The 15,724-nt window shown below is 44.0% G+C and overlaps 1 protein-coding gene across 1 annotated transcript in view; it reads right to left on the reverse strand.

Moving 5' to 3' along the window:
* Window positions 1-15,724, reverse strand: part of Rgs17 (regulator of G protein signaling 17) — an 81,771-nt gene that overhangs the window by 21,159 nt on the left and 44,888 nt on the right. Inside the window, exon 2 of the mRNA XM_055615865.1 lies at window positions 3,111-3,254. Within this exon, the coding sequence (XP_055471840.1) occupies window positions 3,111-3,229 (119 nt within the window). The 5' untranslated portion in view covers window positions 3,230-3,254. The remainder of the gene's footprint in view (window positions 1-3,110; window positions 3,255-15,724) is intronic.

The raw sequence follows: 15,724 nt of genomic DNA on the forward strand, positions 1-15,724 counted from the left end.
CAGCGGACTAGGGCAAGGAGATGAGGGGAAGAGGGAGGGAGGGTAGGACTGGGAGAGTTGAGGGAGGGGGCTTCAGTTGGGATATGTAATGAATAAATTGTGAAAAAACAGAAAGGAAAAAAATCCCCCTCTTGGTGACCACATAACCACTGCTGTGTTGTGGCGCAACACACCACTCACTCACCTGTGACGATACTGCCGTGGACAACCACCTGTCCTGTAGGTCCCACGAGTGCACGGCACACGTAGCCACGTGTACCACACAATTGCCAATCAATTACTATGTTGTTATCGGTTTTGTTTTTTTTTTTGTATTTACTATATTGTGCTTTCTTACTGGTGGAGTACACTAATAGATACGTCATGGGGCTGGAGAGGTGGCTCAGCAGCCAATAGCACCGGATGTTTTTTGGAGGACCGTGTTTGGTTCCCAGCACCCCCATTCACCATCTAAACTCCGGGTCAAGGGGATCTGATGCCTTCTTCTGGTTTCTGCATATACTGCGTTCATGTGGCGCACAGACATGCAAACAAAACACTGACATAATAGCACAAAACAAAACAAAATGAAAACAGTACCACTCACAAAAACAACCCCCAGAACTGCACCAGCAGTATCTATCTCTTGCCCACTGCGTTCTCAAGGAGCCACAGGGAGCGATGGGCCCGCATGATCCAGGTTTGTTTAGGTCCAGCACATAATGCTATCTAAAGGAAGAAATGACCCTAGTTATGGTTCTAACTGTTGTTGAAACGACAAATGTTTGTATTCACTAGGCATCTAGCAGAGTGAAAGCCAAGAACTTCATTCAGTACAGTGTTTTAATTCTGAAAACAGTGAAGAACTGGGGTCTGGAGAGATGACTCAGTAGTGAAGGCGCTGGCTGCTCTTCCAGGTGAGCTGGGTTTGGCGCCTAATCACACGACAACTCATAACCATCTGGAACCCCAGTCTCTGGGGGTCTGATGCCCTCTTCTGCTCTTTCTGGGTACTAGTGAGAGATGATAAACACACATACATTCTGGCAAAATATCCACACACATAAAAATAAGTAAAAAAAAAAAAAAACCCAAAACCTCAAGTTTTACCAGGTAACTAAAATAATAACCAATCTCAGGAGCGTGACAAAGTGAGAATGAGAAACAGAAGCACAATTTTTATGCCGCATAACTGTATTTTCGATGTTTATATAGAATCTAGCATAAAATAGTTTTATTTCCTAAGATAACTTCTGTGTTGCCTCTACATGCTGCTTCTAAACTTTCACTGTTGTTGTGTGTAGATATGGCGTGTGTGTGCATGTACTCCTGGTGCAGACATGAGCATCCGTGTGTGTGGGCAGACACGAGTGTGCTCCGGTAGAAGCATGACGTCGGAAGGCTACGTTTCAGGGTTGCTTGGTTACTTTCACCCTGTTGGTTCCAGGCCTGCTGAGCCATCTCGCTGGCCCTACATGCTGTTTTTTTAATTTTGCACTACACTCTCTGAATGTGTTGTTATTATTCCTGTACGCAATTCCCCTTTTCCCCGGGAAGCTACACACATTAAACGCTCACTGTGTGCCACATTTCTCTCAGCGCACCACACGTATCATCTCATTTAACTTCATAGCATTATGAGGTATGGGTTCACGTTAGTTATTTGACAGATAAGGTTTGTGAGGACCAGAAAGATGAACTAATTTGCTGTTGGTAACAGATACGAACACAGTTTGATCTCTGGCAGTCTGACCTGAGAACTCCCCTACTGTCCCACTAAGTCTTTCATGGTTAAGACTTGTGCTCGATAGTCTCTGTAGGAGCGACAAGAAACAAAACCTATATAACCATGACAGAGATGGCAACCTCACCTAGAACTTTCTTTCCTTCCTCTGAAATTGGATGTAAATTAATCGTGTGTGACTTTCCCTAACAGAGTCATCATTCATAAAAAAAGAACCATGCTGAGCCTTCCTGCTGACTACAGTATCTGGAGGCTTTCTAGGCCTGCAGTTTTCTTGGTCAGCTGCAGCTTTTTCCTCACCAAGGGAAACTACCAACACACTATGAGGACAATCTCCATCCTCGGCCCCAGCAGCAATGAGGCTGGGCCACAGGAGAAGAGCAAGCTCAGTGGACACTGGAAAACAGGAGAGGCCACGTAGTAGACGACTCAGCCACGTGGCCCTTTGGTCACATTTTGAAATTGGCCAGGGAAACCCAGTAGCCACTGGTACCCTGGAAATTCTGCTTAAAAATTGAGTCTTAAAAGACCCCCAATGGTAAGGCTCAATGAAAAGTCCTAGTAAGTCTAGTCTAGCCTTGAGGTATCTCATCTGCGTGACTGTCACAAGCTTTGAATTGACCGATTGCCTCATTAGGTACATGACGGGAATCTGGACCTGGAAAGAGCCCTGAGTCATGCAGACTTAGCATAAGACAGGACCTTGGAGATCAGCTTTCTCACTATGTCTTTCTCATTACAGTTTGAGGGGAAAAACAGAACAAACAGCTATCCTGTAGCTTGTCAGTGTTAAACTGCAGCAAAATTCAGGCCCTTTGGCTCTGATTACAGGGATTTTAGGAGACTGATTTGATCTTCCTTCCAAGCTCAGTGTCTGGACTTCCAGGCACACTATGTGCCTTTGTTGGCAAGACTGCTATATCTGGCACTACTGCTCTGAATCCTGGTGCCCTGGCTATGCATCTGAATGACCAGTCCCTAGGAGGAAGCATGTAATCGAAAACAAAACACAAAAAACAACAACAGTACATTTAACACTATGTGCAATAGTATTGGGTATTTCCTTGATATTCCTGGCTTTTGAGCCGTCATGACACTGCTGCTTATTGACAATCCGCCCTATAATTATAGTCTTATTTTTACCCATATCCATAAGAATAATGCATGGAAGAAAACATGACATATAGTACTTTTTCATTCTTTACCTTACTATCATTTTAAATGTAGGCTCTGAGGGAGTTAATTTTGCCTATGGGATGTGTGTCTTATATCAGAGACGGTCTTCAGTAATTCCTACACACACAGCAGGCAAACAGAACAGGCTGCCAGGCTTCCGTGGGACGGAGGTTTGTCACAAATGCTCATAATGGGTCCAGTATCGACCTACCAGGAGCAACTGCAGCAGCAGCACCAGCAGAAGCAGCAGGTGTTGTTGGGCCTTTGGTTCCCAGGTGCTTGGGACACAGCCGGCGTTCCTTCATTTTGTGATTGCTGCCTTTTTCGCATCTCCTCTACTTCAGATCCCAACTGGCTGAAGGAAGACAGAAACGCAAGCTGTGAAAAGCTGTCACAATGGCAAGTGAAGAGAAATAACATTAGACACAGCGACTGGAAAACCCGAAGCATAGCGACGATCTCTGCTCCAAGCAACGCCCTGGAGCTGGAGAGACGCGCAACAGTTAGGACTGCTGCTTGCTCTTGCAGAGGACCCAGATCACTTCCCAGCATCCACCCAGGACTCACCAGCGGCCTGTAACCCCAGGTCCAGGAGGTCTGATGCCCCTTCTGGCCCCTGCGGGCACTGCACACACACAGTACACATACCTACATGCAACCAAAATACGTATGCACATATAATACATACATCTAAAACAATATTAAAAAATACTCCAGGGGAATTCAGTTATAGTATCAGTGAATATACAGAGAATGCAGTAAAGACAAGAGCAAAATATTAAAGAGTAAGAAAATGGGCACAAATAAAGGGGGAACACAGAGGTCCCACCACACACTCGACAATATTTTTAGCCTAAGGAGAGAATTAACAGGTTGTCAGGAAAGTAATATTTTAAGGGGAGTTAGCCGGAAACTTCTCAAAAGAAAACAAAACACAGACTCATAGTGAAAGAACACACCACATGCTGAACAGGATGAATGAAATAACAAGCCCACACACATATTATAGTAAAACTCAGATTCACAAAGTAAAGGGCAGAAATATGGAATTAATAACAGAGAAATAAGATTTTGATTGACGGTAAGCTATTAAAAATCATAATAATAAGGAAGAAAATAATGTTTTCCATGTGTTGAGGCAGAGTAGACACTCAGAAATTTTATATTCATTTAAACAACAATTCAGAAGTGGGGGTCATTTCTGACAGATTCACTCAGTGTCTTACTTTAAGCCTGCTGTTCCCTAGTTGGAAGAAAAAAATCAGAGGGAAGAAGCCATGGCATGTTAACAGTCAAGCATTGAAATCTGTAAAATATGATACCAGACTTGATTACTGGCTGAGAGAAAGCCTCACGTTTCTCTGTTTAGGAGAAATCAGAATTACATTTAAAACTACACAAATTAGGAAAGAGGGACACTTCCCTTCCCTTCTATTGAAACTGATTTTGTAGATATCACAATATTCGACATTTTAATCCAAGAGCCACTTTTTCCTTGTTTACTAAGTTGTGGTGGCTTGAATGTCATGTTCTTTCAGGAAAACTCAGAGTGAAGCTTCATTCCTCAATGTAATGCGGCAGTGGAGTGAGAACAAGAGTGTGGAGCAGCTCCTGTGAAAGCACTAATGTGCTTCGAATGACACTGAACTAGCTATCACAAGAGTGGGCTGTCTTAGGTCAGCTTTCCCCTGAGTCCTCCTTCACACATGCCTGCTTGCTGTCTGTTTTCTGCCCAGGGTTGAGTTAGCATGTGGCCTGAACCAGAAACTGAGCAGATGTTGGGCCTCAGCTTCAAATTTCCCAGCCTCTAGAACTGCAAGCCCAAAACAAACTTTTCTTTCTACATTGCTGAGCTCCAGGTAGTCCATTATAGTAGCGTGATGGAGTATATTAAGACACAGCAGAGGCTGGGGAGATGGCTCAGAGGTTAGGAGCACTGGCTGTTCTTCCAAAGGTCCTCAGTTCAATTCTCAGCAACCACATGGTGGCTCACAACCATCTATAGTGACATATGGTGCCCTCTTCGGGCCTGCAGGCATCCACACAGGCAGCATACTGTATAAATAATAAACACATAAAATAAATACTTTTTAAAGACATAGCAGGCATTAATGTGGATTGAACTTATCACTCCCTAGTTCATGAATTACCCTGCTGGTCCCTCGTGTGATGGTCCTAAGAGATTACATTTTGGAGGTGTATTTGAGCAAGGAGGACGGAGCCCATGAGAGTGAAATTATTACCTTCATGTAACAGAGGACACTTTCCTGCTGTTTTTCATGCGAGGACACCGAGAGAAGTTAGAAGTTCATCAGAACCTGGCCATGATGGGCCCCAAATTTGGATTCCCAGCCCAAGAAACCATGGTAGACACACCTCCCTTGTTTATAAATCACCCAGCCTGTGGACATTTGTTATGGCAGCCCACAGAGTCCTATAAATGACAAGGACAATGAGGTCATTTACACCCAACCTTTAAAGCTATCAATTTCCCAGACAGCTGATTCAGTTATGTAAGAAAAGACGAGTAGGAAGGGAAAGGGAAGCACGTGCTTGCTGATTTACGTGACGTTGCCCACAGAGAAACCCTGAAAGACTGAGGAGAAGCTCCCCTCACAGACAGCTCAAGAATCAATCTTGCAAAACTGTTTATTTCTAAAGCATAATTCAAATATTAAACTTTAAAAAAGTGCTATATTTGTCATCAAGTCATTTTATAAATTCAGTGTGTGTATAATGAAAACATTAGTTATACCATTCTCAGAACTTAACAAAAGGATTAAAAAGACACTAAAACCATCAAACAAACAAACAAATAAAATGCAAAAACAAAACAAAAACAAAGGGCTATTCATAGGTCAGACATTTCTAGAAGTAAGAATGTACAGGGATGCTTGTCCTACCTGTCAATGGAATACTATGATATTTTTAAAACGTTTTATGTATGTAGATGTTTGTCTGCACCTCTTGCATTCCCGGTGCCTGCAGAGGCCAGAAGAAGGCATTAGAGTCCCCCAGCCTGGAGGTACAGATGGCTGTGTGCCTCTGTGACTGTCCTTCAGAAGAGCAGTCAGAGCTCTCCTAACTACTGAGCCGTCTCCCAGCACCCGTAGTTAGGATAATTTTCACATGGCAGAGAATGGCAATGAAATGGATAAATGGGCCAACAGAATGAAATTCCCAGAGTCTGAGCAACTATCAACCCCCCTTGCAGTTGTGGCTAAAATGCAGATGTTTCCATACATTCACAGTATGCACCTGAGAACAGCAGGGCTGAAGGGACATGGCTGGGGCTTATCAGCACATACCGAAGAAAAACTGGCATGACTCATGTTTTTATTAGACCTCATCAATCTCTGTTTTTCAGCAAAACAAATTTTAATGCCATAAATAAAACCTGAAAGCATTATGTAAAATGAAGCATAATTCTCAAATACATTTGATTACGTGCAAGCTGATTCTTCTCAGCTCTCTCCTCGAGTCTTGGTGGAAAGAAAACAAGAAGCTGCCCCCTCCTTTTAAGCTGCTCCACGCTCGACTTTACTTAAAGCTTCTCTTGGATCATCTAGGACCCAGAGTGAAGCAGAGCAGAGCTGGCCAGGTGCCCAGCTTGCAGCCACAGCCACAAAGGCTTCAGTTGGCCATTGTAATAAGGTGCTGGAAAGGCTGAGATGCATTCAGTACCAATGGTCCAGCATCACCATCTCCTCCTCAAAGCCCAAACACGATTGTTAATGAGGAAAACCCACAACTCAGACACAGCGACCAGAGATGGTTGATTTGCTGTCGTGCAATACTCGTGTCTTTCAAGGAATGTTAACCAAATTCTGATCTCATTTCCAGCTGTGCCTGATTTTATTCTTCTATTTCTTCTCCTCAGGTTCCCTTTGGATCCAAGGCAGTGATCAGAATCATTTTTTTTTTTTAAGTTGAAGACTGAGCCATATAAAACAAGATAAAATTTAAAGGGATAGACTTAACGATGATGATTACGGGTCTCAAAGCAGCTGCCTAAAACTACGGTGACAGAAACACAGCTTTACTGCAGCGTGGAAATGTCTAGGTATCATATCAATCAACCGCATGTTGTTTTAAATACATTAATCCACAGGAACCGAGATTCCATTAACAGAGGATATTTTTCTAAGAAAAGCCTAGGTATGTTTTCTCTGAGATAATTAAATATTATGTCCAATTCTTGTCACCACTATTTATAAAAGAAACTGGAATGTGTTCAGAAAACTAAAAGGAGAATTTAGAAGAAACTAACAAGTATTTTTATTTTATAATTCCACTTTTATAAGACAGACAGACATACTCTAGACCAATGTTTTTCACCCTCCCTAATTCTACAACCCTTTAGTACAGTCCCTCACATTGTAGTGACCCCAATCATTAAATTATCTTCATTGCAATTTTTAAAATATAATTTGGCTACTGTTAGTAATCATAATGTAAATATTTTTGGGCATAGAGGCTTGCTGAAGGGGTCACAACCCACAGTTTGAGAACTGCTGCTTTAAACAAAGACTCATAATCCAGAATTTGAAATGACAGCATGAAGACGGGAATAACGGATTACGTTGTGAGGACCGTAAGTGTCAGGAGACAGACGGACAGATAGACGAGCTGAGTACAGGCTTAACTGGGGGGTGAGTCTCCAGTGATGCCTCCTCGAGCCTTCACACCAAAGCCAGGTTTGAAGGAGGCCCGAAAATACCAGGGGTGATTAGACTGAAGCAGCAGGCTTCTCTCGGCTCTCAGGCCACATGTTCAAAACCCAGCTGAGAGGAAGGCAGAGAAGCCCATGTCGGGGCCCACAGTCTCACAGGTCCTGTTGTCAATCAGCAGCATCACATAGTACGCAATTTTTGTGTTCAGTTGTTTTTTTTTAATAAGGTTGTAAAACTCTTAAGAAAATGTGCATGCTTGTGTGTGTGTGAGTGTAAGTGGTGTGTGTGTGTGTGTGTGTGTGTGTGTGTGTGTGTGTGGTGTAGAGTGTGTGTAAATATGCGTGTGAGTGTGTATTTGAGTCTCTGTGTGTGACTGTCTATGTATGTGTGTAGTGTGTGAGAGTTTGTGGGTGAGTGTGTGTTTTTGGGTATGAATGTATGTGAGTGTGTGTGAGTATATATATGAGGACGTGTGTGTGTGTAAGAGAGAGTGTGTGTATGTGAGTGTGACTGTGTGTGTTTCCTGTAGTCACACAGTGCTCTCTATCTGTAGTAGAGATACAATAAATACTGATTCCTGATGATGGTAGGTACTGAAGATTCATTCCTCTGATTGTTAAAGTGCATAGTTCTCCAAGACAGAAATTTGGAAATTTTACCTGCAGTCTTCTACCTCTAAATACAGTTACCATTGAATTTCACTCTGTTCCTCATCCTTTCCCCAAATTTCCCCATACAGGATGAGTGTGAGTATCAGCTATAGGTCCAGAGAACTGACCAATGGCTGCTAGGAGGAAAACAACTCTATTTTATCTGAAAACTTACACAAAATTAGGATTTTTAGAAAACTATCTCACATATAAATATGAGACCAACAGGCTTTACACTTCCTTATTTCAGAAGAAAAAGAAGACCCCTTCATCCTCTATGTTGGTAAGGAGGTTATCATACTGGCATGATTGGCTTTGGAAAATTAGGAAGACTCAGGGGAGAACTGACCATGCATCAAAGTTAGTTCTAGGGCAAGGAAGAGAGCTCAGCAGTTTCAGGCACTTGCTACACAAGTGTAAGGACTTGAGTTCATGTCCTCAGAAGCCGTATTAAAAACTGGGTCTGGGTGAGCACTGCCTGCCACACTGGAGCTGGGGGTAGGGCAGGGAGTGCCAGGCTGGGGAGCACAGGACCGCTGGGCCGCTCTGGAGGCAAGCCTAGGTCCAGCTAAGCTCAATGGTACACTGAAGTGTGAATGAACAAGTTCTCCATTCATGTTGCCTGGTCCTCAGGTCTGTGTTCTTGTTTATCGGAAGATCTCCAGGTAGTTACTTAATTTCTTTCTGTGGCAGCTTCCTCATTGGCCGATAGAAATCAACAGCAATAGAGGGCGGCAACACATCAGAATAGCTGTGGGGATTAAAGGAATCCGATGCATTAAAGACTCAGAGCAGATACCCCACTCAGAGTCAGTCCTCGGTTAGGTAAGTGTCAGCTCTGTCAAGGGCATGCCGGATGCTGGAATGCCTGAGTGAGCTGTTCTCCCCATGTGCCAGCAAGCTGGAGGCCACAGTGTTTTCAGGCTACAGATGGCAAAGATTTTCATCAGGATCTTCTTTCTTAAGATCATTTCAGTTTCTCTGTGATGGGTTTTTATGTGCATTGGTTAGGATTTTCCTGTCTCAAGGGATCTACACAAAAGCCTCCTCAGTGAAAAAATAAGACTAAGGGTTTGGCTCCTTCTATTTCACTACTACGCTGTGATTTTTATTGCATGTAAATGAACTGAGTCCCGAGTGACTCATAGTACCCACAATCAGCTCATTATCCAACAATGCACATCATTATAATTGTGGCCATCTTGTCATGTTTAAGGGAGGACATTCTGCTCAATTATGTCCTTACTGACTCAGTGTTGAGCCCCTAAAAGGTATTTGCTAAACAAGCCAAATTTGTGAGTCTCTCTTTAGCAATGTGGCAGACAAGGGAAGCAATTCACCACACAAAGATACTTATTTTTAGTTGTGATGATCTTCCCCCCTACTCCTTAGAGAAAAGCAACTCTTCAATGCGATTTTTTTTCCTGCTCAGTTCTCTGCTCCAGCTAGGTCAGCATGTCTTCCTAACTGAGCAAACCAGCTGCTAGATATCACTTCCTAGTTCACAACTTTAATATAAATATATAAATATATATGTACAGTCATGGCATGTCGCATGCATGGAGGTCAGATGGAAGTTTGAAGAAGTTGGTTCTCTTCCTCCACCTTGGGATTGAATTCAAGTCCTCAGGTTTGGCAGCAAGTGCCTTGACCTGCTGAGCCAAATTGCTGCCCCACCCCCACCCCACAACCAATATTCTCAGGAGTGTGTTAAACATATCATCCCAGGGGAGGTAAACTGGTTATCAGAGGATCTCCACACACGCACAAGGACCCAGCCCCATGGAAGAGGCTGGTGTGGCCCTGATGGACACTTGTAATCCCAGTGCTAAAGAGGAGATGGGGTGCCAAGGGCTATCAAGCCAGCCAGTCTAGTCAAATTGGGGAGCCCCGGGTCTCAGTAAGACACCCTGAGAAAACAAGGTGGAAGGTGACTGAGGAATGACAGGCACATGCACGCACACACTCGTGTACACGCACACATACACAGTCATACGCACGCACAGGTATGAAGGAGAAATCACGAGGGCGTATCCACACTCTGTGTTTTGTGATCTCAGCTCTGCCCCACCCTGCCCCATTCACCCGAGGATGTGAACTCCCTTGGGGAACATACCTTCGATGTATGAAGCCACCCACAATTAATCACCCAGCACCTCTCACGCTACTTCCTCAGAGTGCCACTGTTGATCTGTGTATAAACAGGGCACTGCGCAGTGTCAGGCACCCACCATGGGCCTCGTGGTGCAGTCCTGACTCTCACGGGGCACACCTGTCCTAGTCTTCTTCTGCTTGGGACTCTCATCCCCTTTCATCTCTGTTCCCATTTGGGCAAGAGCAGAGGATTTCCCTCCAGGTCCATACAGCATGGTGAACCAGCCACACGCAGCTGCGATTTGCACGTGGGCTACATTCTCTTGCTGGATTGGATTCTGCCTCCCCGTCTCCCCAGCACCCTGAGGAGGTGCTTCCTCCAGGGGGTCCTGGAACACGCTCTCAGCCTTGGGAAGGCACTGGTTATCGCTTTATCTTGCCTGACACACACTGACACTGACGTAGCGCTTTCCCATCTCTGAGGTTTCCTCCAAAACTCAGCGTTTTAAGGGCAGAATCTGGGCCTGCCACCTTAGTGCTCTTGTTGACCATGAGAGAAGAATCTATACCCCACTGGGCCCCACTGAGCAACGAGAGTTCATCAGCTGCAGCTTGTTTTTCTCAGAGGGAGAAAGAGCTAACTGAGAATTCATCTCTCAAAGTAATCTCACAATTTTTATGATTTTTAAGTAACAATATCTGCATATTGCAAGGTAGTATGGTTTGGCATTTAATTTTCACATGTAAGTTTTTTTAAATTAAAAAATAATAACATCACTCCCCCCTCCCCCAATTATCTTTCTCCATTTACATACTGCTCCCATTTACACACCCTTCACGTTCATGGCCTTCTCTTCTTATTGTTTCTGTTACGTATATCTATATCTGCATGAATATATAAAAACAAGCTGCTCAGTTTGCTCAGCAATACATTTTAACAGCTGTTTTGACACTCTTGCTTGCTCTGTGACTGTGCTTAACTGTGACCTTGTCTGTTGCATTCTATGTTAGAGGAATGGAGCAAGGGAAAGAGACATTCCTTTCTTGCCAGGTGGTAATCCAGGCTTCCTCACAGAAGCTGTATTTACACAGATAAGGCAAAAGGAAAGATGATCCCATTGCTGAGACATTTAGGAGCTCCTGGAAGAACAATTAGATAAAAGAGCATTTCTGGGTTGTGTTGGTTTTAGAGATAAGGTCTCACAGTGTAGCCCTTGGCTGGCCTGGAACTCACTATGTAGACCATTCACAGAGACCTACCTGCCTCCAGAGTACTGGGATTAAAGAGCACACGCCAATAATTTTTTTTAAAAATATGATTTTTATGGCTGAGGAAATTGCTCAGGTGGTAAAATGCTTGTCATTCACGCATGGGGACCTGTGTTTTTATCCCAAGTTCTCTCTCTTTCTCTGTGGTTTTGCCTGTCTGGTTCAGGATTTGTTTTATTTTAGAACACCAGTATTACCTTAGGATGAATGTTTTGAAAATGGGAAATAAAACATTGCAAGAGCTGCTTTAGTCATAGACACTGGATGGTAACAAGAATCTATTAGCATGGCCCCACTATAAAAAGGAAAAGCCATGTTTAACATAGAGTCATAATGTGATCGCTTTAAAGGACCAACAGAATGCTTGTTCATAGGAAATGGGCATTTTAACAAATAACAATCAAAGCAGGCATGTTCTTCTGTTTTCCATCCTCATAAAGAATGTGACCTAGGTCACAATAAGGTAAAGAAAAAAAAAAACAGAAATAAAAAAAGTAAATAGAAAAAACAGAACCGTTGTGAATGAAAATGCGTGGCAGAATAATTGCCTTTAACAGAAATGTTTCATGCAGTTCTTAATGGTGGCTATTCAAACAGCGAAGTTGCTATGGAGACAAGGCATACCGCTGCTTAACGTGTAGAGGGCAGGACATTACCGCGACGGGGAACTGTCCGTGGAGAACTGAGCACATGGGCTGAGCACATCCCCCGTGTGCCTGTGTCTAATGTAACATCCTGGATGTGACTCAGCTGTTCTGAGCTTCTGTATGAGCGCGGCACCCTGTGATTCTCAGCTCACGGCTCCTTGTGTAATGAAGAACAGCTCTGACTTGGAATGCCCTCCAATACATCCAGCATGGGAGGAGCCGCGTGATCAAGTCTTTCCCAATACAGGTCTCAAGAGGGTCTACAAAGACACGGTTGAATAATGAGCTGTTTTTCAGAAGCCTGTGTTCCACTCACTGTAAAATCAGCCCTAGAAGGTTTATGCCATGTTTCCCTAAGAGCACATGACCTACCGTATACTTAATCAAAATAATGAGCTTTTAGCCACAGTGTGTTTTCAGCATACTGGCCCTGACTTGTTATAAAGTTCATACGAGTTCAATCACAGTTTGGAAAAAGAAAGAAAAGAAAGAAAAGAAAAGAAAAGAAAAGAAAAGAAAAGAAAAGAAAACCCCCTGACATCCAGGGAGTGCCCAAGCGACAGAACCCATTCAGTCAGTGTCTTCCATGCACTTTGCCAAACATTTTCATTCATCCCAGGAGCAGGGAGCAGGGGGCGGGGGCTGCCAAAGGCCGTGCTTGCCAGTGAAAGCGGATAGATTCCACCCTAAGGCCAGACAGCAATCCCCAGACTCCTTGTAAGATCCTAAGTACAGCCCTGAAGATGAGAAGTAGAGCAGCAGAGCAGCAGACCCCTCGCTCCTCCTGGGTGGAATATGATGATTCCCCAGCTTCGCATATACACGGAAGAGCATTGGTTGCCATGGGTTCAGCTCACAGCAAAGCATGAGGCCGGGCCGGCGGGGGGAGGGGGGTCCTGGTGGCAGTGTTTGAAACATAACCAGATAGAGCAACCACTGCAAGTGCTCTAGATGCTCCAGAGTTGTTGTGAGACTACCCAACCCTTAGGTAGCAGGCACTCCATGACCATTTCTCCAAGACTCCAACCAGCCACGTAACAAGACTTCTGATGACTACCCTAACGATGAGTAACACAATGAAAAGACGTGCAAAAAGTCAATCCCTGATTCCTTCTTAAATGATGCTTAATAGACACAAAATTCTTCTCCCAAAAGGCGGTGACGTTTATAAGGTGTACTCACAGCGCTGTGCTGGATTTTCTGCTACAGGTCGGTGGTTCTCACTCTTCCTAATGTTGCAGTCTTTGAATACAGCTCCTCGCGTTGTGGTGACCCCCAGCCATAAAATTACTGTTTTTGCTACTTTGTAACTGCAATTTTGTTACTGTTATGGATCATAATGTAAGTATCTGATATGCAGGACATCTGATAGGTGGCCCCTGAGAACAGTTGTTTGACACCTTCCAAACAGGTCTGGAACCGTAAATTGAGATCCACTCTTGCAGAGCAATAACACATTTTTGCCAATGAGAACAGAAGACACAGAAGGTATCTGTGTTTCAGCACCGACTGTGAAGCACAATTACCACTTTTATGGAGGACTGTTCCACTCTCACAATCCTCTAGCTGTTTGGGAAACCATGCTGAGTCCTAGGTCAAGCAATTATAAAATTCAGAACAGTAGCATTATGTAATTTATGGGATATTTGTGAGGATTAGATGAAAACTGCTGCAGTAATTAGCACAGAACTGGACCCAGGATGAGCCTTCAGCCGATGTTAATTCTCTTTGTTTTTAAGCCTTTGTACTTCCTCTACATGTGATTGGAGGATGAGAAATCTTTAAAATTAGTATTGATATCTGTATCACCATGGGCATTGTCCAAGTGCCACGGGAGGATCAGTTAATGCTGATATTTTTTCCTGTAGAAATAGAAGTATGTTTAAGGCACAGGAAATGTATAAACCATTCACACGTGTTGGAAAGTTCCAGAGAACTGCTTTTTCCATCTAATTCACGACCTTTAAAACACCTCTTTCACTACTGAGGACTCTATGCATTTCCATGCAACCTCCAGATCAAACTCATAAAGGAAACATTGCTATTTTATCAACAGGAAACCAGACAGATCACCCAGACATTGTCTATTCTGCTGAATATCAAGGTTTAAATCACAACTTCCTGTCTCCAGAATTTATGATCTACAAGCTTCTAGAGAAAAACTCATAGAGGGTTGAAGATGTGAGCACAACAAAAATCAGAACCCTTTGCAAATGTCTTTCTAGGTAATGGGCGTATTTCAGATACCTCGAGACACGTGTTGCCTGTGCTTGTCCATGCTGGCGGTTTTGGGGTGGTCTAGGCTTCGGTACCTTGCCACTATGGCTTAGAGCGAACCGAGCTACTTACTTGAGAAGTCCTTTGAGATATCTGTTAAATGTCTGCCGCAAAAATAAACTTAGAGCACCTGGCTCCCATTTCATGTGAGTTAGGAAACATTTGATCTTGGTTGAAAATAAAGAGATTTGCAAATTTCGGGAACCAGTGAAGACACGTGGGTGCTTCTCTCATACAGGTTCCATCGAGCCTGAAGACGACATCTTGTACTTCACGTTAAAAAACTGTCTGCCTGGGTTCGCCATGAAAGAGCACCCTCTTCCTGGCAAATGTTTCTCCACAGGGACTCTACAGTATTTCAGCAGACAGTGTAAATGGGGCCATTAGAGTTATCCCAAGGAAAAGTTTCTTTCTCTATATTTTATTTTGGTGAGGGGGGCACACGTGCCATAGTGCAGAAGCATGCAGAAAATAAGCTGCCAGGAGCTGCTCCTCTCCTTCTTCCATGTTCCAGGCATCAGACTTGAGTTGTCAGGCTGACCCACTGAGCCATCTATCCCTGGGCTGCTGTTCCGTCCCGCTGAATCCTCTCTCTCAGTCCTTCATCAACCCAGCCAGGAGATGCAGGTAAGTGGACTTGCTTAATTTGAGACAGCCCAATGAGCACCCACTGCTCTTCCTCCCTCTACTTTAGGTGTCACTGTTGTGCCTTTGCAACCATCAAGATACTCTGACATTTCCCGAGGGCCAGGCAGTCAAGATAACCCAAGGTATTTGATGGTACAGTAAAATTTTAATAATAGCTTTTTTTTTTTTTTATAGATGTGTGCAAATACAGAGAAACTGCAAGGTATGGTGCGCACACAGGAACTAGGTAATAGGTAAGATATCAACTAACCACTGAGTCACAAAGCACAGCAGAGACACGACTAAGAGGAACGAGGATCGGAGCAGGCGCTGCACAGAAGCCTCTTTTCACAAGTGGCTTTAGGTCAGGAGCAGCAGCCTGCCCCGCAGATCACGCATCGCAGACAACGAATCCCAGCTCCTCCCAGAGACCTGCCTTTGGTCTGTTGCCATTGCTCACTTCTGGCTAAACGTACTGAAGCATCTCTTCCAGACCAGGCTACCAGGACAAAGGGGAGCAGAGAAGAGAATACCCTGAAGGAACCGCTGTTGGATACTGAGCCACAGAGGGGACTCTGCTCCTGGATG

The sequence above is a fragment of the Psammomys obesus genome, unplaced genomic scaffold (genome assembly GCF_907164565.1).
Source record: "Psammomys obesus unplaced genomic scaffold, mPsaObe1.curated_primary_1811, whole genome shotgun sequence".
NCBI lineage: Eukaryota > Metazoa > Chordata > Mammalia > Rodentia > Muridae > Psammomys > Psammomys obesus.